Source organism: Jaculus jaculus, chromosome X (genome assembly GCF_020740685.1).
Source record: "Jaculus jaculus isolate mJacJac1 chromosome X, mJacJac1.mat.Y.cur, whole genome shotgun sequence".
NCBI classification, from domain to species: domain Eukaryota; kingdom Metazoa; phylum Chordata; class Mammalia; order Rodentia; family Dipodidae; genus Jaculus; species Jaculus jaculus.
In genome coordinates, this window is record NC_059125.1 from 106,620,082 (window position 1) to 106,644,189 (window position 24,108).

The window sequence follows — 24,108 nt, forward strand, 5'->3', positions numbered from 1 at the left end:
GCCATGTGCTGAGTGGCACTTTGGCTTCTGATCCATACCACAGCCAAGACACTTCCCTTCCATAAGGCAATAGACAGAAGTCAGACTATTGACAGACCAGGAGGAAGACAGTACCTCAGACTTGTCCATACTGATGGATTTAAAAAAAAGTTTCATTGACATTTTGCTAGCTGGAATAGGTTTCCACTAAGCTAGGAAGTTTATCAACATAGCCCCTCCCTGGGTCTTCCATTTCATTGGGCAGATGAAAATAGGGTTCTTGCTCTGGTCTACACAATGGAATTCTATACAGCAGTAAGAAAAAATGACACAATGAAATTTGAGGAAAAATGGTTGAACCTGGAACAGATCATTCTCAGTGAACTTAACCAATCACAGAAAAAAAAAAAAATTACCACATAGTCTCACTCATCCACAGCACCTAACCTGAATCTACCCATGATACCTTACATACCCAGCAAGCATCTCGTGGACTAGACACTAGGATGGGTGGGGAGGAATGAGAGAGCAATGGAGTGGGGGGGGACACAAATCTAGACCCAAGCAGCAATGGTACCATAAAATTCTACTTCCTAAAAGGCAGACCAAATGGCTGAACCTTCACTAGGCCCTTAGAGGGAATGCCTGAACCACAAGGCACTGGAAAGGGTATGATGAAGACTGAACTTCATCTTCTACAGCTTCCCTCCCTCCATCTCCCCTCTCCTTGCCTCTCTCTCTCTCTCTCTCTCTCTCTTTCTTTCTCTCTCTCTCTTTCTTCTTTCTTCTCTCTAACTCTTGAATATTAGTTATCTTTTTCTTCTTTTTCTTAATGGGCACAGACCTGTAACTCCCAGTACCAACACGGGGCTATCATCCACAATGAGCTTTTGATCAGAGAGACCTACAAGGTTTCCTAAAAGAAAGACAGATTTCTGTCCCAGTACTTGATGACCCACCAAAGGTTAGTGGGAAGACCCTACTGCTGAAGACACCTTATGCGGTTGACACGTAAAATGGACTGGCATGGCTGGAAGCTGGAAGAGAGTCAGTCCCCAGACAGTCAGCACATCTAGTGCCAGAAGGTGCTACATGGGCGACTGGGGAAAAATGACCAATATCTGTCCAAGCAACTCATGGTCTAACCTACTTAGCAGCAAATAACCTGGTGTGATGCCCACATTAAGTGCAATAGTGGCACACAGCCATGGTGGGGAACCAACTGCTCTTGATTCGGCTAACTGATCCCCTCAGTCGTACGGGACCTATAGCTGGAGCTCAGAAACAAGTCAGAACCATATCCAAACATAAGCCCACTGTCCATTATCAAGCTACCATCAATCATGGGCTACAAGAGGGCCGACACCTATTAGATTCTCTATATAAAAAAGTAAGGGTTATCTCATTTGTCCTGGTGCTCACTTATTCTCCATTGGAGAATCTGCTTCTCTTTTTCAGACAGATGTAGATCCTAAGGAGAGAGCCACCCCATCATACCTCAAAAAGGCCCTGGCTGAAACTAAGAAATATTGTTGAAACAAGCAAGGGTGCTGTTTTCCTGGTGAACTGGGTACCAGCACAAGGGTGAAGGAGACCAACACAGAGAAAAATCAACTCCTACCAAATCAGAGAGCCAGAGACCCAGAGGCCCCCAACACCTCATCACTGAAGCAGACCAAAAATGAACCCAACGTGGCTCAGGGAAATTTGGCAGAAGAGGGGGTGGAAAGAATGTCAGAGCCATATGTTGGGTCGTGATATGCAGAGACATTTATCCTACCCATAACTGTGGGCTAACTCCACAATGCATGACCATATACCTCAACAAGGAGGGGCCAAAGGGAGGGGGTAGATCACGGATGAGCCTAATAATGGTACCAAACTGACTGTATTTGCTGAATACAAAACTAATTAATAAAAATTAAAATTTTTTAAAAAAATTAAAAATAATTAAAAATAAAGCTGAATGGCTCTGTCATTATCCTATTTCCTGTTCTAAGACACTGAAGAGAACTTAGGCTCTTGTCCTTTGGGAGCTTCAAAGGAGCTTGAAAAGGGTTAGGAAACCAACCTGAGTAAAGGCAAAATAAAATATTCCAAACAGATAAAGCTATGGGAGGAGCCTAAAGTAAACTGCCTCTGGTTAAAAATAAATAAACAGGATCTGCAGGGAGAGAAAATGAAAATATCAGGAAATACTAAGTAACTTCATGTTACTTTTGCCCTACTCCATTCCAAACACCTTCTCTCCTGAGTCACTGATTTCAAGTAAAAAGATTACTTCCCAAATGAATGAGGAGTACATAAAAAGGCAAAGAGGGAGACAAGAAACATATGACAGAATTGGTCTTCGGGCTACGCAGGACTACAAACCTTATGATCACCCATTATTATATAACCCTGTAACCAGTGCAGTGACACCACAAATAACTGCAACCATTGATGCTCATGGTTCAAACCCTTCCCCTGCCCAGGTGCTAAAGTTCTACTGATCAGCAACATGGCCCAAAAACTAAAAGCACAAATAAAATGAGTGGTACCCTAAGGCCAAAGGAAATGTGTTCCGAATGATTAAGATGTATACTTAAGGAATGAAATATATAAAACACAAGTGTTAGAAGTATCTTACCTTGCGCATTTTAGCATCTGGACAAAACTGGTACATGATATAGTATGAATGTAACTTAGATGTTTAAAATAAGACAGGAAACTGACAAACTCTATAGAAGAAACAAGCAGCAACCCAGACACTACATGGATTGCAAGAAGTGCAAAGCAAAGAACTTAATGGAAACTGCCCACACAGATAATCCTCCCCCTTCACCACCTTAATATCTGGCTATTTGTTTTCAATAATCACAATAATTCTTTGATAAGTACAAAAAACAGAAAACAGATTTGTTCACCAAAAAGTAATGAGAATTTTATGGAGGGATATGCATGAAAGTGATATGATAGTACAGACTAAAGTCCAAGATAATTTGTTTCAGTTTCTTAAGGAAGGGCTTAAAAACTCAAAAGAAGGACATTAATATCCTAGGAATTAGGAGAGCAAATAGGTACTAAAATTAAGCCTGGCTCTCTTCTTCATCCATTAGGCAGTCAAGGGAGGCCATGCCCAACCTACCAAGTGAAAGGAATTTTAATATAGTGCTAATTATGGCTGAAGAGACTAGAAATTCAGGTTGACAATTTACTCAGCTGAGGGGTGAGCCATGCATTGCAGAGTTTGTTATGTCAAACACCTTCCCTTAAGAATCCCAACAGGCAGCAGAAGAGGCTGGCTGGGAATGAGGTCAGGCAAGGACAGAAAGGGAACTCTCTTACCTGGCTGCGCCATATTCAGGGGGGTGCTGATACCTCATCAGTTGCCCCTCTGCTCTCCCTGGCTGGTTCAGGCGATGCTCACTATAGAAGTGCCCTGGCTCTTGGGGCTTGCACACTACAGACTGTGGTGGCATGCCCTTGAAAGGATACTCTGGTGGAGGGCCTCGGTGTTCCATGCCCTTCAAGCTATGCTGATTGGGCGGTGGTCCTTGGGCCTTGTAGAATTCACTGGAATTTGTGGGATTCTTGTAGAGGTCACTGGGTTGTGGTGGAGAGAGGGGAGCGCTGGTCACAGGTGGATGGGCTTTAACTCCGCTGGTAGCCAGTGACATCTGCATCAATCGTTCACTCAAGGAACGGACATGCCCTTGCTTAAGGTCTCTGAGTCCTTCATCCTGGTGCATCTTCCCAGGATTGAGCCGTTGAACTGATGGGCGCCCCTCGGTCCTCATCTTCTGGTTGGTGACTCCAGTGACATAGAAAGCAGCTCCAACGCTAGCATGCTGTTGGCCCCGGAAGTACTGGGACTGGACCTTGGCTTCTTCATAAGTAGGGAGTTCTTCATTATTCTGCATTCGAGGGGACAGCTGTTTCTCCATTATGATGTTTTCTGATTGAATTTCTTGGCCCTGGGGTTCCTGTCGAGCAGCATGTGCCACAAGCTGTTGGTGATGCTCTTGGGGACTCAGCACATCATTCTGTGGGCCTGGGTTCCCACTGCCAGTGGAGAATGGGGGGGCATTGCCTGTGGCTTGCTGGTGTATGGCAAGCAGATTGCGATTTTCACTAGGATTGCCATAGCGAAGCTGCTCTTGTAGTAGACGCTGCAATACCGTGGTTCCTCCACTTGGCTGATCTTCAGAATTTCTCATCTCTATTGCTGGTGGGGCTTTGTGAAGAGAGAGAGAAATTGGGCACCTGGGCTGCCCTTGACCTGGGAAGGGGAAACAGTAAGCTTAACACCCAGTTGATGGATAATTCAGTCCTCTAAAGGGGAAGATAATGGGCTTCTGAAGGTGAGAATTCCATTGCAGAAAAGAGTAGAAAATTGAATTCAGAAATACTAGATTAATTCCCATGATCCCTGGCTCTAGTACTGATATGTTGAAGAACTTGTAGGCCAAAGAGCTGTTTTTATCTTTAACTTTTAGCATGATTTAAAGAATCTTGACTTAATTTCTAAGAGGAATGTGCAAACCTGGGACAATCAGGTAGGGTGAGCAGAGTGAACAGTTTTCCAAGGTCCTTTCTTACAAGGTCCATGTCTCTGTAGGCTACTTAAACATGGGCATCTTATTATGGCAGTGTGGGCTGAAAGATGGAGAAAGTCACTCCATAAACAGAATTTACAAAGCAGCTTAGCATGTGGTGGGAGAAATAGAACAAGAAATAAGTACTAAAATAAATAAAGTGTAAGTAGACCTTAGTTTGTACCAAATAGAAATGAACCGGGCCAAGGGCCAAGCTGGGCGTGGTGGAACACGCCTTTAATCCCAGCACTCTGGAGGCAGAAGTAGGAAGGATTGTCATGAGTTCGAGGCCACCCTGAGATTACAAAGTGAATTCCAGGTCAGCCTGAGCTAGAAGGAGACACTACCTCGAAAAACCAAAAAGGAAAAAAAAAAAAAAAAAAGATGACAACGACGAAAGAAATGAACCCTGCCTTCATGAAACTTTTTTTTTTTTCCCACTCCTATGTCTTTGAAACATGCCCTTTAAAAAACTTAAGAAATCTTTTTTAGGATCATCTACTTGGATGGTTCATAGCCTAACAAGAGAATGACATGGGATAAACACCAGTGCCACAGTCTCTTCCTTAGTCATCTAAGGTCAGAAATGGAGAAATTTTATTCTTTTTGCTGGGTAGGAGAAGCTTAAATCAGAAGTACTTCTTTCTTTTGAAATGTGCCTCCCACAACGTTTAGAAATTGAAAAATAAAAAGGTCATCATTCTGGAAACATTATCACAATGTCCCCCATTATCACCATCAATGTCTTTAATGAACTAATATGAAATCTAGCAAAATAGGTAATAATAGCAGCAAAATTAAAAAGCAAATTGTAGTTATAACTTGACTGGGATGATAACTTAGGGCAAACCTTCTTTGCATAACTCCTAGTTTTTCATCTGAAAAAAAAAAATGAATGGAAGGTGACTTACATATCTCTTTCCCCGCACTCTATAGCACATACAAAATCACTGACTCAAAAATTCTTTGGAAATCCGGGTGTGGTAGCATATGCCTTTAATCCCAGCACTCAGGAGGCAGAGGTAGGAGGATCGCCTGAACTGAAGGCCACTCTGAGACTACATAGTGAATTCCAGGTCAGCCTGGGCTAGAGTGAAACCCTACCTCAAAAAATAAAAAACAAAACAAGGGCTAGGGAGATGGCTTGGCAGTTAAGCGCTTGCCTGTGAAGCCTAAGGACCTTGGTTCAAGGCTCGGTTGATTGATTCCCCAAGACCCACATTAGCCAGATGCACAAGGGGGCTCACACATTCCTTTGCAGTGGCTGGAGGCCCTGGTGCACCCATTCTCTTATCTATCTGCCTTTTTTTTTTAAAATTTGTTCATTTTTATTTATTTGAGAGCAACAGAGAGAGAAAGAGGCAGGTAGAGAGAGAGAGAGAGAATGGGCGCACCAAGGCTTCCAGCCACTGCAAACCAACTCCAGATGCATGCGCCCCCTTGTGCATCTGGCTAACGTGGGTCCTGGGAAACCGAGCCTTGAACCGGGGTCCTTAGGCTTCACAGGCAAGCGCTTAACCGCTAAGCCATCTCTCCAGCCCCTATCTGCCTCTTTATCTCTCTGTCTGTCACTCTCAAATAAATAAATAAAAATGAACAAAAAATTGAAAAAAATGTACTCTTTGGAAACAATCTGTCACATTAAGAACTATAAGTAAATACCAATGTTAAGTAACCTAATTTTTACTCTATAATTTGGCATGAATGGACATGCTACATAAAAAGTCACAGTAAAGGTCAACCTAACCAGCCTCAGGTGAAAACTCTGGAATTTGCCTTCAAGGCCTCTATATCTCTGCTAGTCAACAGCCTCCAACCTCCACAGAAATATAAAGCCCTATTCTCAGTGCTGCAGGGCACAGTCCACACTGTGTATGGCAGATGCGCATGCTCATTGTCTTTTATTTTTCATTTTTGATGGCTATCATCAGTACCTAACTTCCAATTGTTCTGTGGAGCACTTGGACACAAAACTTCACCCTCCAAAAGCCATTTATTTTTTCATTTAATTAAGCAGTTAATTTTTTATTTATTTCGTAGTGCTGGTTTACAACCCAGAGTCTATGCATACTAGGCAAGCACTCTACCTCTGGGCTATGCTCCCAGCCTGAAAAGGCATTTTAAAATTCCATCCATATTCTTTTGTGAAGTGCATGATAACTACTAACAGGATGACCAACTTGCTCTTTAATCATATTTCCCTCTACCCTAGTAACACTGGGGTTCCTATATTTGTTCTGTCAAATGGAGACTCTCTCATTTGTTGGAAACTCTAATAAGCAAATCTCTGAAACCAAAAAGGTGATTACATGAAACACCTTTACTTCTAGGAAAAAAAAAAAGACAGAAATAAGAATGTTTATGATTAAATCAAAATCACTTCCAAACCTCTCCTGCAAAGTAGGGAAATGTAGACATTGAGTTGTCCCAGACATCAGACCCATATGAATATGCCACCCCCTCCCATGCCACCCCCACCCCATCCAGCACACATACATAGGCACTTGGGCATGCACTCTTGTGGGCAGATCCATATGTACACATACGCATACAGAAACACACATGCATATACACAAGCCGTGTTCGTACCTATTTCTGCTTTCTTTTAGGCTTGAAGCCTTGATCAGGATAGGGAACTCTTGCTTATGAACAGCTCCAGAAAGCGCAGCACCAGATTCCCTCTCCCCTAACACTCAGGTTCAGGGGAAGCGCCGCCAAGAGTCCAACAACAGGTCACTCTGAAATGTTCAGGAGGGGGAGGGAGGGAGAAATAAAAGTTGTTTCTATGTTGCCACCAAGAGCCAATATTAACCAAACCACTCCTTCCAAGGGAATGACTTGTCCCATGGCACTTGACTTTTAAATGAGTGGCAGAGTTCACTTCCACTAGGACACCAAAAAGTATCTGAACAACAGCTGGGTACAGAAGGTCATGCCAGTCTCCAGAGGTTAGGAAGGCTCAAGCCTGACAGCTGTGTTCTAGCCTCACAGCCTTAGAAAGCTATCTCTATTGGAATGTTAGGTGATGACAAGAGAGCCATAACCATGATTACCTTAGGGAACAACCTTCAATTGCTATCAGTAGCAGGACAGGTTCCATCCCAGAATGGAAGCAGTCATTGGAAGTTGGTTTGAGGGTCAAAGCAAAATAGAGTACTTGGCTGGGTTTGATGGCACATGCCTTTAATCCCATCATTTGGGAGGCTAAGGTAGGAGGATCACTCTGAGTTCAAGGCCACCCTGGGACTAGAGAGTGAATTCCAGGTTAAATAGAACACTCATTATCTAGTATCTAGCTCTTCATTTGACTGCCTCAGCCTCAAATGGGCAGAAGAAAAACGAAACTGCAACCAAGTCATTTAGTATTTATTGTATATTGACTATTCCAGGCATTTTCCAGCCTCATGCTGGTCACAATGTGGCATACAAAGACATGCAAAATATAATTCCTGCTCTCAAGGAGCTTACAATCTTCCAACCATGTTTATTCAAGCAGAACATGCCTCCACTTGCTTTCTCAGCACTTCCGATGAGCCAGCGTCTCAGCAACAGCAATCTACTACACGCACATTATTTAGAAAGGTGTAAATGCCCCAGAGGTATGGATTTGATACAGTAGTCTTCATTTACATTTCTTTTCTTTTAGCTGTGGACCGCTCCATGTCCAAGCCAAATTATTCTAATACCTGGGAGTTTGTGTTTAGGTGAGGTACACATGAACCACATCCTGGCCTAGTCATGACTCATATCACTTAAACAGAAAAAAAAAAAAAAACTTTAATCCATACCAAAGGCTCCATCAGAGGCAAGGCAATGCAAAGGATCAGCACAAGCATTGCTATATTTTGGGAGTTTGTCCAAAATTTTCAAGTTAAAAAAAAATCCACAAAACCACACAGTGATTAATTTAACATTATTTCCTTGCAATGTTGCCAAAAATAAACTGAGCAGATATAGAGTGAGCAAACCCGGAAATTTGTCTTTCCATCTTGTTTTGGCTCAATGTGTAATCATGATCAAAAGCAAAATTGCCTCCAATCTGTAAAGTAATTATTTTAGGGTGTCTCCCCTCATTTCAAAGCAGAGGAACAACTGTTAATTGGAATCAAAGCTGGACTGGTAACAAAGCGATGGTAAATATCACCGTGCTTCTATTGTTCGATTGGGAACAAAACATTTGTCTGGTTTTCAACTGAAACACCAGAAAACAGCTCAAGGCTTTTAAACTGGAGCCCCTAGAGAGAAACCACCACACAATTCTTTTCCAGAACTACTTAGATTCTGCATGCTGATTGTAACTGGCTTTCTTCTAACACCCAGCTCTTCATTGGGGAAAACTTTATTTGTCCAATGTCTCCCTTTCCCCCTTAATTTTGTTCTCTCTCCTCCACATCTTTTTCAAAAATCAAGTCACTTCATGTCAACTGGACAGTGTTTTCCTACTCTCATACTAGGCTTTTTTTGGTTTCTGTTTAACAGGAAAACAAGTCAGCTCAAGGAAAAAAAAAAAAAAAAGACTTTGCCGAGTCCTGTCCATCTTAGGATTTTTTTTTTCTTAAAGAATATATGTTTCTCTTCATGTTGAGTAGTCTAAGAAAGAAAACACTACTACTCAGTTTATTGGTGAGAAAGGTAAGGAAAAGATTCCTTGTCTTGTGTTCAAGAACTAAAATAATACGAACTCTGCAATTTTTAATCTTCCCACAGTTTTAATGAAGTCCCTTCCAGAGCTCTGACATCATCTTCAATCAATGAAATAACCTTGTTGCTCTTGGACACACACTCTGGCCTGAGAATGCTTCATAGAAGAAAGGACATCCCAATAGTTCTGTCTTTAAAAGTTCATATGAACAAGTGTGTGTGTGTGTGTGTGTGTGTGTGTGTGTGTGTGTGTGTGTGTGTATTCAGCTTTCTTGTAACAAGGCACAAAGGCCAAGCCAAATTCTTACTCCATTTTCAGCCACTGGCCTTTCCCTTTATACCTGGGAGGTCGAGCCAAAACACAGTGAGAGCCCAGATGTTTCCCAAGCCAAGTCCCCAAAAAGTCAACATTACAAGGTGGCCAGGACAAACCAAATTTTCACCCTTCAAATAAATATCGCAATATGGTTATTAGATCTTCTTTCTATCCCTTCTACATTCTCCTCTCATTCTGTCTCCATGCCTTAGTCCACCAAGACTGGGATAGAGAATCTAGCTGATAAAACCTGTTTTTCTATTAAATTGGAATTGAATTGTTTCATACACCTTTATTAACAGCTAAGGAGACAGCAGACTGGTCAAAAATAATATGTATTTGTGCACCCCACACACACATACACCCACTATATCTTCTGATAAACAAGAGGCTACAGGTGGTTTCTTATGTTCTCTCAACTTGGTCTATATTGCAGCCTGAAGTGTCATGTATATTACTTTTTTCAACAATCCTAGAAGACACACATTCACTTCCTTTAGCAGGGTATCTCTAACAATGTAACTGGTATGGATAGGCAGCAAAAGCATCATGGTTAAGAAGCCTATAGTCAGCCTTTGGGTAGTGGCACACACCTTTAATCCCAGCATTAGGGAGGCCAAAATAGGAGGATTGCCATGAGTTCAAGGCCACCCTGAGACTACATAGTGAATTCCAGGTCAGCTTGGGCTAGAGTGAGACCCTATCTCAAAAAACCAAAGCCAAAAAGAAGCTTATAGTCACATGGCCCAAGTTCAAATCCTGGATCAAAGTTTTATTAACTAACCCCATCTATATCTAGTAACCTCCCAGTTCTCAATCTCAAAATAGAGAGAATAGTACACACAACTCATATAATCGTTATAAAGATTAAGGGAGATATTCCATATAAAGTGCCAACCATGGATATATATATATTACAGTCTAAAGAAACTTAGTTATTACTATAATCATTATTTCAAATAAGCTTTCATTTTTCTACACTGTTGTAGCAATTTTATAAATTGGGTTTTTAAAGCACTTATTTGCAACTCAGTCTTTTGGGTAGAGGTCTTTATGCTATCACAAGCCAGAACTGGAAAAGCTCTTGGGAGGACACCCACCTCTTGTGACCATCATATACCAGTTTGGCACTTGCTCTCATTTAACTCTTCACTAGTGTAAGAAAAAGCCTAAGGATTTGGCCTCAACTCTTTGTTCCTATCTCTATCTTTGCCTAGGTTAGGTTGAAAATCATTTTAAGATCTGAGATGGGAGCTTGGGCGTGGTGGCGCACACCTTTAATCCCAGCACTGGGGAGGCAGAGGTAGGAGGATTGCCATGAGTTCAAGGCCACCCTGAGACTACATAGTGAATTCCAGGTCAGCCTGGACCAGAGTGAGACCCTACCTCAAAAAAAAAAAAAAAAAGACCTGAGTTGGATTCATCTATCTTTACAAGGTGCTTTCTAAGTATTCCAGAAAAGGCTGAAATTCTCGTGGGATTACTTAAATACTAGAATATTCCAATAAAGGGTTGGTCATTTTTTTAACTTTATCCATGCTCTGAAGCAATTAACCTGCACATATTAATAGACAACAACGGTGATCATCTTGAAAGTGAAGGGGAGTAGTGAAGTATGGAGGTGGTGTCCACAATCCTGTTGCCACCTACATCCATTTCACAGGAGGGTCAGATCATGTTAACATATCCCACTCCTTATTGCCTTGTAAAAATTGTAAGGCATCCACAAAATCAGATTGAGCATAAAAAATAGGAAGTTTAAGAAGATAGCTAGAACCTGTCAATTTTAACAATCTCCTATCTATTATGGTATAGCATACGTTTGTATTGTTATTCTATTTTCACACATAGCCTAGACATACCATGAAAATACTTATAGTAAATATATAACTAAGACATCCAGGTGTGGTGGTACATACCTTTAATCCTAGCACTGTGAAGGCAGAGATAGGAGGATCACTGAGTTCTAGGCCAGCCAAAGACTACATAGTGAATACCAGGACAGCTTGGACTAGAGTGAAACCCTATATCCACAAACCAAATATATAAAGTACCTCACAATCCCAGCACATCAATCTAGGCATTGTTAATATCACTCAATGTTCTCCTCATATTTATATATTTTTTAATAAAGCAATGAAGCTTTTGTCTGTTTTTTTGTTGTTGTTGATTTGTATTTTGGTTTGTTGTTGTTGTTGTTGTTGTTGTTGTTGTTGTTTTGAGACAGGGTCTCACTGTACAGGGCAGACTAGCCAAAAATTCACTATGTAGCCCAGACTGGTCTCAAAGTCATAGAAATTCTCCTGCCTCAGCCTTCTGAGAATTGGAATTACAAGTGGGATACCTAGTACCTGTGACAATAAAATATTAATGTACACATAATTTAGGATCCTACCTTTTACTTCTTCATAAGCACTTTCTCCACACTGTGGGATAGACTTCATAACAAACATTGTAATTGCTGTGCAATAGTCCAAAAAATAAGTCTATCAAGATTCACTTACAAGTCTCTAATTATTAAGATATTCAAATGGCTTCTCTCCTGTGCTACTCTAAATAATGTTACAAAACATCAATAGTTTGCATTGTTTCCTAATAACAGAATCCCGAAAGAAAAACTAATGGGTCAAGTATAATTGTCTACAAAAAAATAATAGTAAGAAGAAGACTCCCCCAAAATGTCAATATATGAAACATTTTCCTCACTTAATGAAAATTTTCCTATACTCATTTCTCCACTAGGGCAGAGCAGGACTCTAGGGAAACCTAAGGGAAGAGAGGTAGTGTACTATCCCAGTGGCTTGCGAAATGTCAGGGTGGAATGTGCGCTCCCCTGTGAATCCAGCTTGTATGCACTTGCCCCAAATTGCCACTCAGCCAAGAAGCTAATTAGCAAAAGCATCAGGTGGGTGAGAACAGGTTCATGGCCTGTAATGGCTTATATCATCTTTCATTTTTGCCCTTGGAAAGATCTGACAGTCTGCTTGAAGACATGTAGTTCCAGTTACCCAGCCTGTTACATTCTGAGAACTGAGCTGGTTAGCTTCTGGATCTCAATCTTAAATTTTTCCTGTTGGGCATTTTGCTATACAAAACTGAATGTACATGATCAAGGAACCTTTGTGCCTACCTCTATTCATAGCTTCAGTGAAGGTGGCACTTTAATGCCAAACCTACTTAATATTATATGGCTAAGTAGCATCTGTTTAAGTGGTCAGTGTGTTATAGAAAGATTATTTGCAAACATGACCATAAAAGTCATTCCATCCTTAGACAGAGAAGGCAGCAGGCCAGAGATAACCCTGGATTTGCCAGAACAGACATGACAGGCATTTTTTTTTTCTTTGCATCTTTGCCAGAACTCTCAGAAAAGGGAAGTTTTACCTTTCACCTTCTCCTTGACAGATTCTTCCCCATCCTTCTGTTTCTTCCCTAACTGAAAAATAAATTATGTCCTTTCTATGAGGCTTCTGGACTTTGTACACATCAATCACAACACTAATCGCTGTGTATTTGCCACAAACATTTAGCGAGCATGTACTATAGCTAAACAGTGGAACAATAACTCAAGAAGCTTCCAGGCAAGCAGAGCAGGCCCGGTATAATGAGACAACAGAGGTATGAGCATATAGCTCTGGAAGTACAAAAGGAAAGATCTCTGAGCTGAGTAGAAGACATCAAATTTGCTGACCAACTTGATGTCAAAGACAGGCTGATATATACCTTTGGAAGCTGCTAGCATATGGGTAACAGCTTAAGTCCTAAGAGGGCACTAGACCAGACAGAGAGGGAGCAGTACTTAATCAAGGATGGAACATAAAGTGAATCCATAAAGAAAATAATTACTCAAAGATCTAGCACATTGTAAATATGAAACAAATTTCTTTATTCACTTCCTGAATCCCTCTTCCATATAACTTCAATCTTAACCTTGTTTCAGGGATGTTAGTTCTAAACTGTAGTGCAGAGGGAATAAAAGATAATTCTCTCCATTTAGGCTTCTGAGTACCCAAGAAGAAATCATGACAAGGGATTGAAGTGGAAATGGAAGTGAAAATTTACTAGGACATGGGTGTGTGATTTTTCTGTCTCAATACCTAACACACTAACATGTATATTCAATGTGCTTAAAAATAATTGCACAGTGAATGAATAACAACTTCTCAAAGACTTTGCTAGAAGCAAAAGCAGGAGAAGCAAACAAATGAATGACAACAGCAATGATGATAATGATAATCATAGCAAATATTACCTTTAGTTCCTCAGCCTTGGTTGTAAGGAGTCAAAAGCACTTTCGTTTCAGTTATCCTTTTCAGCAGCTGTGAATGGAAGTAAAGGCAGATGTGATTAATTCCTTTTTACAATGAAAACAAATAGCTAATGTTGACTAATTTCATCAGATTTTCACTATAGCCCACTAGTAGGGCCAGGATTAGAAACAGTCTTGTGAATTCCTGCCTTATGTGCTGTTATAAGGTGAAAGCTTCCACAGAGTATTTGCTTTTTGTTGTTGTTTTTTTAAGGTAGGGTCTCACTCTAGCTCAGGTTGACCTGGAATTCATTATGTAGTCTCAGGGTAGCCTGGAACTCACGGTGATCCTCCTACATCTGACTCCCTAGTGCTGGGATTAAAGGTGTGCACCACCACACCGGGTTTAGTTATCTGTTTTTTTGGGGGGGGAGGTTCAAGGTAGGGTCTCACTCTAGCTTAGGGTGACCTGGAGTTGTGTAGTCTCAGGGTGGCCTCAAACTCATGACGATCCTCCTATCTCTACCTCCCCGAGTGCTGGGATTAAAGGCATGCGCTACCACACCCGGCTATGTCAGTTTTTTTAAGATAGCTCACAAAATGAGCCTGGTGTGGTATTGCATGCCTTTCACCCAAGAACTAGGGAGGCTGAGTTAGTAGCATTGCCCTGAGTTCAAGGTCAGCCTGGGTTAGAGTTTGACCTTACCTCAAAAAAAAAAAAAAGAAAGAAAAACAGAACACGTTAGTTCACAAGAAGAAATTCATTCAAAAAGTCAGCCCCCTTAGTACTCTCACGTTATCTTCAAATTAGTGGGCTTCTCCAAGGAGAAAGTATGCAAGTAAGCCTAGGATGACTGGCTGAATGGAACTCTCCACTAACATAAAAGGGAGCTACCCATTTTGCTATACATCTTTGGAAGGGAACCACATCTGCCTTCAGTCCAGGTTTTGGGTTTGAGTGAGGCTCAGGTGCTGACTGCAGGTGTGGCATCCAGCAGGTGCATGGATAGGAGCCAGTGTTTCATATCTTCATGCCAAAGGGCCTGAGTCATTTTCCCAAGGCAGAGAGAGCCCCTCCTCCTGCTATGGATCTGGGAGCTGTAACCTGGCTTGACTCTATTATCACTGTGGAAGTGAATCTGAACTCTGCTTTTTCAAGAAGTAAGGAGAGATCCATGAAGACACAAATCCTAACTAAGTGCCCCACTCACAGAAAGTAATGCAGGTATGGGTCAAAGTATGAGGAACCACATGAGGGAAAACTGGAAGATCATGGCAGATGCATGTTTGATTCGGCTACAGAGTAGGGACTTTTCTGCAAGTTGCTCTGAGACCTCACAAGCCAACATTCATCTTCCTAAAAAAAGATGACATGCAACAGAAAGAAATGACAAGGAAGCCTGTACTCCAAGCCCCAACATTACCCTTCCTGTTCAGGCTGCCAAGGGTGAAGTGCTTAGCCTGGGCACAAAAAGCACCAGGTCAGAAAACTCATCACATTGCCCTAACACAAGCCTAACTGGCAGCCTCAGGCAGAAAGAATGTTGTTAGGGTAAAGCGGGTCATCAATATTTTCTTAACTCCAAAAATTGTTTGCTTTAAAGAAAACAATCTGCCTCCCTCAATATTTTACTCCCTCCCTCTTTTCCTCCCCTCTTCCTCTTCCTCTCTCTCTCTCTCTCTCTCTCTCTCTCTCTCTTTCTCTCTCTCTCTCTCACAGACACACTCACACACACACACAAAGAGAAAGAGAGAGAGATTTCAGAAGGAAAGAAAGTCAAATATTACCTTAATAAAATGGTTATTATGACTCACTGCATTTATCCAATTCACACAGGAAACTTAAATTAGTACACTTTGGTTTACAACCTACGATCCAGTGAAACTAACTACTAAACTAAAATGTGATCACTGTATATAAAGGGAGTAAAACAAAGATCTGAACTGGAAACTTAAATGTAATAAGGAGGAAGGTAGATTTCTTCAAAATAGGCAATTTAAATAATTTTCCCCATCTGTGATTTTTATCTCAGTTTGCTATCACATGAAAAAAAAATGTCACTAATTCAATGCACATCCATGCTATTTGAAAACAACCAAAGTGAGTAAAGGATGTACTAATTACCTTCCTAATAGGGAAGGTTTTAATTGAACTATTCTATATTCTATTTGAACCTTCATCAAAGTTTCCAGGGCAACTTCATAAAAAAGATGTCAAAGCAGGCCCATATTTGTAACCCCTTAAAATAATTCTCAATACACAAAAACACAGAAAGCTGATTTCTCTTCAATGCTGTTAACACTCAGGCCACTACATTTTCTGATGTCAGCAATCCCCTTCCCACAAATATTCCAAGTATGCACCACCGTCATTCTCCTTTCAATTATGTGGTTTCTCTGCTCCTTTCCTGATTGAGTCCAGGCCTCTGGGATAATGAGAAGCATGTGCAGAAAAAATATGCTCTTAAAAAACACATACATCAGTTTCATCTGCACTGGGGGTGCAGTTATTTGTCCATATCAAAAGCATAAGAATGTTAAGTTTGCTATGGAATATTATAAAGAGAAAAAGATCAGCATCAGTGCCTAAAGGGGGGGCAGTTATTGTGAGCTAAAGCAACACTAATAAAAGTAAAGGAGACCCCCCTCTGCCAAATCTACCCTTTCTAGCTTGGCCACATTTATATTTAATGTTATCTTAATGTTGCCTTGGGGGGTATTTAAGTTCTGACATACACATGGAAATGAGCCACGAATTGTACAGCAAGCATAAATATTCCATCATTAATAAAAACCAGCTGTGAACAATACACAACAATGGCCGAGTTTCAGTTACTGGCTATCATCAATATTTGTTACAAGCAAATATTATTCAAGACTTTCTCCCCTAAACAGACACACCAAAATCTGCTTTCCTCTAACATTCTGATGGAGCTCTGAGGAACTCACTGGTCACTATGGTGCATTCCAGCTAATGTCTCTTGCTGAAACTATTTTTCCTCTCATGCTGGCAGCAACTAGAGGCTTCTTACTTCAAGACTAAGAAAATGTTTATTTTTTTTTAAGCCAAGAGGGTCAATAATACAAATGTAGGGTCATGCTTAATTATAGTCAGTAAGGCAATGGGGCACCAAAGGGCACTGTATGTTATAAGAGAGTAAAGCTCATTAAAAGTGAACACCTGCTCAGGACCCTATAATAAGCCTGCTCTGCCATCATGCAAACACCTTTCATCCAATGACCTCAAAGCATGTGCCCAATATGAAGGATGCCTAAACACCTCTGTGAAGTATTAATATCCTTGTTTCCCAGAAGGGTAACTGAAGCTTAGAGCAGCTAATTCATATACCCTTGGTCACAGGGCCAGTCTGAGAGAGGCTGGGCAGAGAATCCCAGATCCTGGCTTCAAGTCACATGGGCTAATTCCATTTCATGGAGCCAGGACAAGAGTGAAAGTGACTTTACAAATGTCAAGGCAAGCTTGCAGAGATTTTAAGTGAGATCTTTCAAAACTTGCTTTAGGAACCATTAGAAAAGAGATTCACTTGCATTTGTTCCCATGAACACATAGTACAAAAACTATTCTTGTATTTCACCTAGAACATTATATGGGCTAAAAATACAGATCTCAACTTTCCCATTTTGGTTAGAGAAAATTCATTGAATTTATGAATTTATAGATTGAGTCTATAAAAATTAGAGATCACACTATACTGCATTTTATTTATCAAAGGAAAATTAAAAGTCTGCAGAACTGAACTTTCACTACATGGTGAAGGCCTCAAATGAAGAATCTATTGTGTGGGGCCACTCTACTATACCTACATACTGAATATTCAAATGCCTACCATCCTTAATTTCCTCACTATTTTGTTCAGCCTGATATGAACATAATTTTTGAAGCTATAGAACAAGCACACATATCCCTTCCTGCTATGCCTTTGTCTTTCAGTCTATCCAAGTGTGTACTGTCTTAATGAGCTACCCTGATATAATTATTTAAAAATCCCTTCCAAGCTGGGCATGGTGGCCCACGCCTTTAACCCCAGCACTCAGGAGGCAGAGGTAGGAGAATCGCTGAGTCTGAAGCCACCCTGAGACTCCATAGTGAATTCCAAGTCAGCCTGAACTAGAGTGAGACCCTACCTTGAAAAACCAAAAAAAAAAAAAAAAAAATCCCTTCCAGTTTAGAAAAAGTAAACAGTAGATTCATTTTGTATAAGAATGGGAAAGTGTAAGAGGAGGTCAAAAGAATAGGATTAACTGCCTTGCTAGATTTGTAAACAAACCCTAAATCACAGAAAATGTTTTGAGATCACTTAAATCTATTTGCCTTTCCTAGCATTCCAGAAACAAAATGTATGGGATTCTTCCTGCACACAGACTCTCTCAGGTTCTGACTTCATTCCTCCACACCAGGTCTATGTTGTATGTGAGCTCCTATTTGAAAGCAACATTGCTTTGTATGTTCCTATGATCCAAACTATGTAAACTTCATATTAGCATTGGATAAAGAGTCAGGAAAAAATGAAAAGGATTCTTGATGAATTTTGGACAGAGTCTTAGATCTGTTTTTGATGCTGTTAAAATATAAATCATGGGCTTGAGAGATGGCTTAGCAGTTAAGCGCTTGCTGTGAAGCCTAAGGACCCTGGTTCAAGGTTCAATTCCCCACAACCTATGCTAGCTAGGCAGATGCACGAGAGGGCGCACGCGTCTGGAGTTCGTTTGCAGTGGCTGGAGGCCCTGGTGCGCCCATTCTCTCTATATCTATCTGCCTCTTTCTCTCTGTGTTTGTTGCTCTCAAATAAATAAATAAATAAATAAATTGATTAAAAATATATATAAATCATGCCTGGGAGTAGCGAAACATGCCTTCAATCCCAACTCACTCAGGAAGCCTAGGTAGGAGAATCACCACAAGTTGAGCCCACCCTGAGACTGCAGAGTGGGAATTTCAGGTCAGCCTTGGCTAGAGTGAGACCCTACCTTGAAAAAACAAAAATAATTATATATATATATCACAACACATTTCTACTCATACACTCTTACAGATTTTTTGTTGTTGTTGTTTTTTCGAGGTAGGGTCTCACTCTAGCCCAGGATGACCTGGAATACACTATGGAGTCTCAGGGTGGCCTCGAACTCACGGCAATCCTCCTACCTCTGCCTCCCGAGTGCTGGGATTAAAGGCATGAGTGAGCCACCACCCCCGGCTCTTACAGCCTTTTTTTTTTTTTTTTTTTTACAGGATACCTACATGGCCACATGGGTTTTTTTTTGTTGTTGTTCCCCCGCCCCCTTGGGTTTTCGAGGTAGGATCTCACTCTAGCCCAGGCTGACCTGGAATTCACTATGTAGTCTCAGGGACATGATTGTATTTTTAACAACTGTTGCACTTCTTTCTAGTAGTAATCATTCATAATCACAGCAGATTATTATAGCCTTGAAAGAGAATCATAAACTTCACAGAACTGACTCAAAAATCACTCTGGTTGGGCCTGGTGGCACACATCTTCAATCTCAGCATTCGGGAGGAAGAGGTAAGAGGACCACTATGAGTTTGGGGCCACCTAGAGCAAGACCTTACCTTGAAAAACCAGAACAAAAAAATCACTCTGTCCCATCTCCACAATTTACTGTAGAGGAAACTTGCCATGGGTGGTAAACCAAGTTAGAGCTTGATCTAGAGCCCAGTTTCTTCTCACCAACATACTCATTCAGAAAGCCTATGTCTCATAGATTCTTAGATTGAGAATGTCAGTAGTTGTCATTATTTTCTAAAAACAATTTTCTGGACCCTTGGGTTAGTCAAATATAACAACTCCAAATTAAACATTTTCCCTACGTGAGGGAGATAGTCCATCTTTAGACTTAATCAAAATCCACAGTCTCATTTCTTTCCAGAAAGTAATACTAGCTCCCTTCTATAAGAACTTGTGGGCTGAGTCTCCTGTGGCCAACATTATTGCAAGCCATAATGATTTAGACAGTTAACTCCATCCCATATAACAAAAAGACTTCAAAAGCCAAATACAGGTCTCATTTAGTTCAGACAATAGTCATATCACAACAAATCCTTTATGCAATAAATATGTTGCTGAGAAAGTTATAGTGAATTTTTCACCCATCAAGTCATATTTTAAAGGAACTAACTAGAGAAGCTAGTCCTTGATAAGAAACCTATTGTAGATTCTTTTATAAAATAAATGACCCCTATTTTCTTACTTTTTCTTCCTTCTTCCTTCCTTCTACCTTCTCTCTTTCTCTCTCTTGTTCACATGGTGCGTGTTGTATGTGGAAGGGGCAAGTTTCCTCCTTTCTCTTAGTGTAAACAGGTCAGAAGCCCACCATGGAGGAGAATAATGCAGTAGGTCCAGACTGTTTAATGCCCTGTTAGTTCCTGGGAGCAAATTCTAAACTTTGACTTGGGGGTGAGACCCTAGATTTTGGACTGAAGTCCACAAAATGCAAAGGAATGAAAAGTAAGTAATGCTTAAGACAACACGTCATAGTAAAATACCAACAAAAATTCCTGGGGACAGGAAATCAGTGGATCACAATTCTAAACAAATTGGTTTAGTCCTCAGCTAATTAACTTGTCAAGCAGATCTCTAAATCCACTGAATCCATGGGAGAAAGAGGTGATATAATAGGAGATTTGGAAACATTTGCCCATTTACCATCCTAAAAGTCTAGGCCATGACCACACACACCTCCCTCCACCCCATTCAGTGGGTTTAAGCTGGGCTTAATGGGTGCAAAGGACAATTTCTACCAGACAGTCAAGGAGAATAGACTGTTCTCATGCATTCCAAATGATCAGTCTCCATGGAGGAGGACAACTGGGCACAAGCATTTCCCAAAAGGGAATATGTTCTCTACTCCTGTTTATTGGTAGCATTGCCCCCTACTGCCCCCCAATAAACAACGTAACGTCTAACCTTCTTGAGAACATGGGAGGACTTTTCTGGGGTAAAGGAAAAGAAATACTGAAAGGGAAGCAGAAGAGTGTGAGAAAGTCCCCTTGTCTCCAAATGGAAAACAAGCCTAAAAAGGCTAGATCAAAGGAGAAAAAGGGGTGGGGGGGAAGGGCTGCTTAATTACAAAGACACCCTTTTGAAGAAGGCACAGACCTTGGGAGAGGGCTCTTAGGAGAGGCATAGAAGCAGATGTACCCACTTAGAATTCTAGCACTCAGTGGGACCTCAAAGTCAAAACAGTCATCCCTCTGCCTTCTTATTAGAAGATTCTCAAAATCTTGTAGAAATAGTCCACTTCATTCTTTACAAAACTTCTGGAAAAGCAACCTCAAAAGATGCTTAGTTATGCGTTAGATTAATAAATTCTACTTCACAAAGGGAATAAAAAGATCCGAATGTCCAAATCCCAAACAATATAAAATATTTTAATACCCCTTCTAAAATCTTTTTCAGCAGATAAGTGAATCTGCAATATCCATGTAAAAGTTACTGCATATAATAGTGTGGTTATACCTAGATTGTGATGTTAGAAAGGTACACTCAATTTTACAAAGACACAAACTTTTCTAAAGAAAGAAGCAAACTTAAAATGAAGTATGATATAGTGCCAGAAAGTGTCTGCAAATGATACTGGGTAAACCCTTACAGAATAGCTGGAACCTGAGTTATAATCTGTAAATAGATGCAACTACTCTACAACCACCTGGCTATTAAAATGTCCCAGGCCAGTTTTAAAATGTAGTTGGGTCAGGCCAACTTTCCCTTCCCAGCTGATCTGAAACATGATAGCCTTTAAAATTGTCGCCATGTAACTAATGTTCCTTTCTACCTTCCTGCTTTCCTTTTCCACATTAAAATCAACCAAAGAAATTATTTAAAAATATACGTAGTTAGTTCCTTAAAATAATAAATGGATTGGGAGTCATCTTAATAACAGATCTCTGAACTCAACCAGTATAAGATTGAGGCACTTGTCCAATTGAAGATAAGTGGGAGATGGATGAGAATTTATCCCATGTCCAAAATGACATTTCAGACTATTTTTAGCTACTAAATGAAGGTACTAAAAGGTCTGACTGAGAAGACTTCACAAAAGCTGGCCTGAGAAAGAACTTCTCAGAAAGGCAAGCTCAAGGAGATTTAAATACCCTTAGCCCTTCATCACTGAAGATTATGGTGACTAATTATCTTCCTCTCTAAATGGAGAAGAAAAGTATATTCAAAAAGGATTGAAACTGACTCCCCATGTCCATTCTTCATGATACGGAGGGACTAGACATGAACTAAACACTAGAGACTGAAAAGACTCCTTTTCACAAACTTTCCCTTAACTCATACATTAATTTGTATCCAGTCCCTTGCTGCAAATTATTAGCATATTATAATTAACAGCAATTTACCAGGGACTGCCAACAACCCACAAAGTCTGTCATTTTCTTTCTCACTTTCCTTTATCTTCATTTTCATATATCCATGTATTTGATCTTGTTGAAGTCCACTGCTCAGTGACCCCAGCTTGGGCCTTGAAAATAAATGCCTGATGTTACAAAACTAAGTATAACATCTCCCTATCTTATAAGGCAAATAAGAGCAACCCTTCCTCCTCCTCCACACCACCACCACCACAATACACACACAAACACACAAATGCACACAAACATGCATGCATGCATGGAGTGGCTGTGTGCTAGATTGCTCTCACATTTCAAAACTTCAAGAATTCATAGCCCTGGGGACAGGGAGGGTGAGTTCCCACCCCAAGCCTAAGCATTTAGGAGAAAGCCATCTAGTTATCTAAGATAAGCGCAAACCTACATTATGCACCAGAGGTAGACCTTAGATTCCCCTTCTGTCTTTATTTCCTCAAGTGAATTATTTTATAGAAACTTGCAAAGATCCCATGAGGCAAGAAAGTACCATCAAGCTGTGGTACCTTCTATCATCTTCTTAAGTAGGACAGGAGAGAAGCCCATGTTCTTTCACTGAACTCCCTACAACATTTCAGAAAACTCAAGGCCAAGCTGCAAAGAAAGTAGAATACATGGGCATCCCACATGGACATAGACAATTTCACTCACGGTGAGGGCAAGATCAAGTTCATAACACCACAGATTCCTGCCCCAGTTCCCCGCGAAAGTAACCATGCATCTCCTACCCCTGGAGGCAACGAAGACAAGGTGACGACTATCCCTGCTCCCTCAAGTGGCTTTAGTCCCAGGCCAGAGGCCAGGAATGGGCAGGGAGGAAGCCGCAGGTCCCAGCGGCTCCCCTCTTCGCTGCTCCGTCTGGGATCTCCTTGGTGGCAGTGGACAGGCAGGATACCGGGCCGGAGGGTGGAGCAGCGGATGGTGGGAGGCGAGACAAACTAGAGGTGGTGGTAGCGGGGAAGGCAGGGAGAATTAAGGGGAGAAGAAGGAAAAGAAGCGGAGATGGAGGAGTAATTCAGGGGTCTACCAGCTAAGGCAGCCAAAAAGCTCCTCGGAAGGAAGGGGCGTGACTGCTATGAAGGCAGCTCATGAGCAAAGGATGGGAGGTAGAGGAGGGGGAGGAATGGGTGGCTTTTCTTCTTGCGGTGAGCAGCTAGGACCGCCCAGGAGTGGGGGTGGACTCTGAAGGGAGGCGGAGCGGAGGGCGGGGAGAGAAGAGCGGGAGGCTGCCTGGATCCTGAAAAGGGGGCGGGGCGAGCACGGAGGAGAGGCGGGGCTAAGGGGCGGGGAACTTTCAAACAATTGAACGGCGGGGTCCAGAGTTTAAGTGCAAGCCGGGAACCCTCCGGTGGCTCCAGCCTTTCCAATTAGCTGAACAACATTTGGTGATTGTAGTCTCGAAAGTTTACGCAGGAACTTCCCAGGAGAAAGGCAAAGGGTTTTCAATGATCATCTACAGCAACAGCGTAGCAGAGGCGCGTGGGAGAGCCAGTGCCACGGGAGGAAGGCAAAACGCTGCAAAGCGGGCAGCTTCCACCGAAGCCTGCTTAAAATAACGCAGGAAGGAGCAGCGCTCCTCCGTTTTCCTTCCCCTCTGGCTTCCTTTTAACAGGCAGGCCCCCACCCAAGGCACAGCTCCCCAAAATACCCTCTATTATTCGTTCCCCCGTAGCCTCACTCACCGGTTCTTTCCTTGCCCACCCCTCAGGCTGGCCCGGGGCCCCGGACCCCTCCCACAGGCAGGCAGCGCTGGCTGAGGGGAGTGGGCGGGAAATAGTGGAGGCTCCGCCTCTTAGGCTAGGCGCACTGGCCTGGGCGGAGCTGGTTCCCAAGAGTAAATCCCGCCTACTATTCTTTTGCAATTACCCATTGGCCGATCCGAGCCTGGGATTCGCTTGCGATTGGTCTCTTTAGTTGCCAATGCGATCCTTTTGTC

General features: G+C 41.6%; 1 protein-coding gene across 3 annotated transcripts in view; it reads right to left on the reverse strand.

Annotated features, from left to right (window-relative positions):
- Window positions 1-23,870, reverse strand: part of Amot (angiomotin) — a 77,915-nt gene extending 54,045 nt beyond the window's left edge. Inside the window, exons 1-4 of one of the 3 annotated variants that reach the window (XM_045140108.1) lie at window positions 23,855-23,870; window positions 13,766-13,832; window positions 7,146-7,294; window positions 3,307-4,240 (exon numbers count right to left, since the gene is read on the reverse strand). In XM_045140108.1, the coding sequence (XP_044996043.1) occupies window positions 3,307-4,178 (872 nt within the window). In that variant the 5' untranslated portion in view covers window positions 4,179-4,240; window positions 7,146-7,294; window positions 13,766-13,832; window positions 23,855-23,870. Of the gene's footprint in view, window positions 1-3,306; window positions 4,241-7,145; window positions 7,295-13,765; window positions 13,833-22,900; window positions 23,325-23,854 lie in introns of those variants that run through there. The other 2 variants (XM_045140107.1, XM_004659116.2) reach the window with 2 other exon arrangements.
- Between the last annotated feature and the right edge of the window lie 238 nt (window positions 23,871-24,108).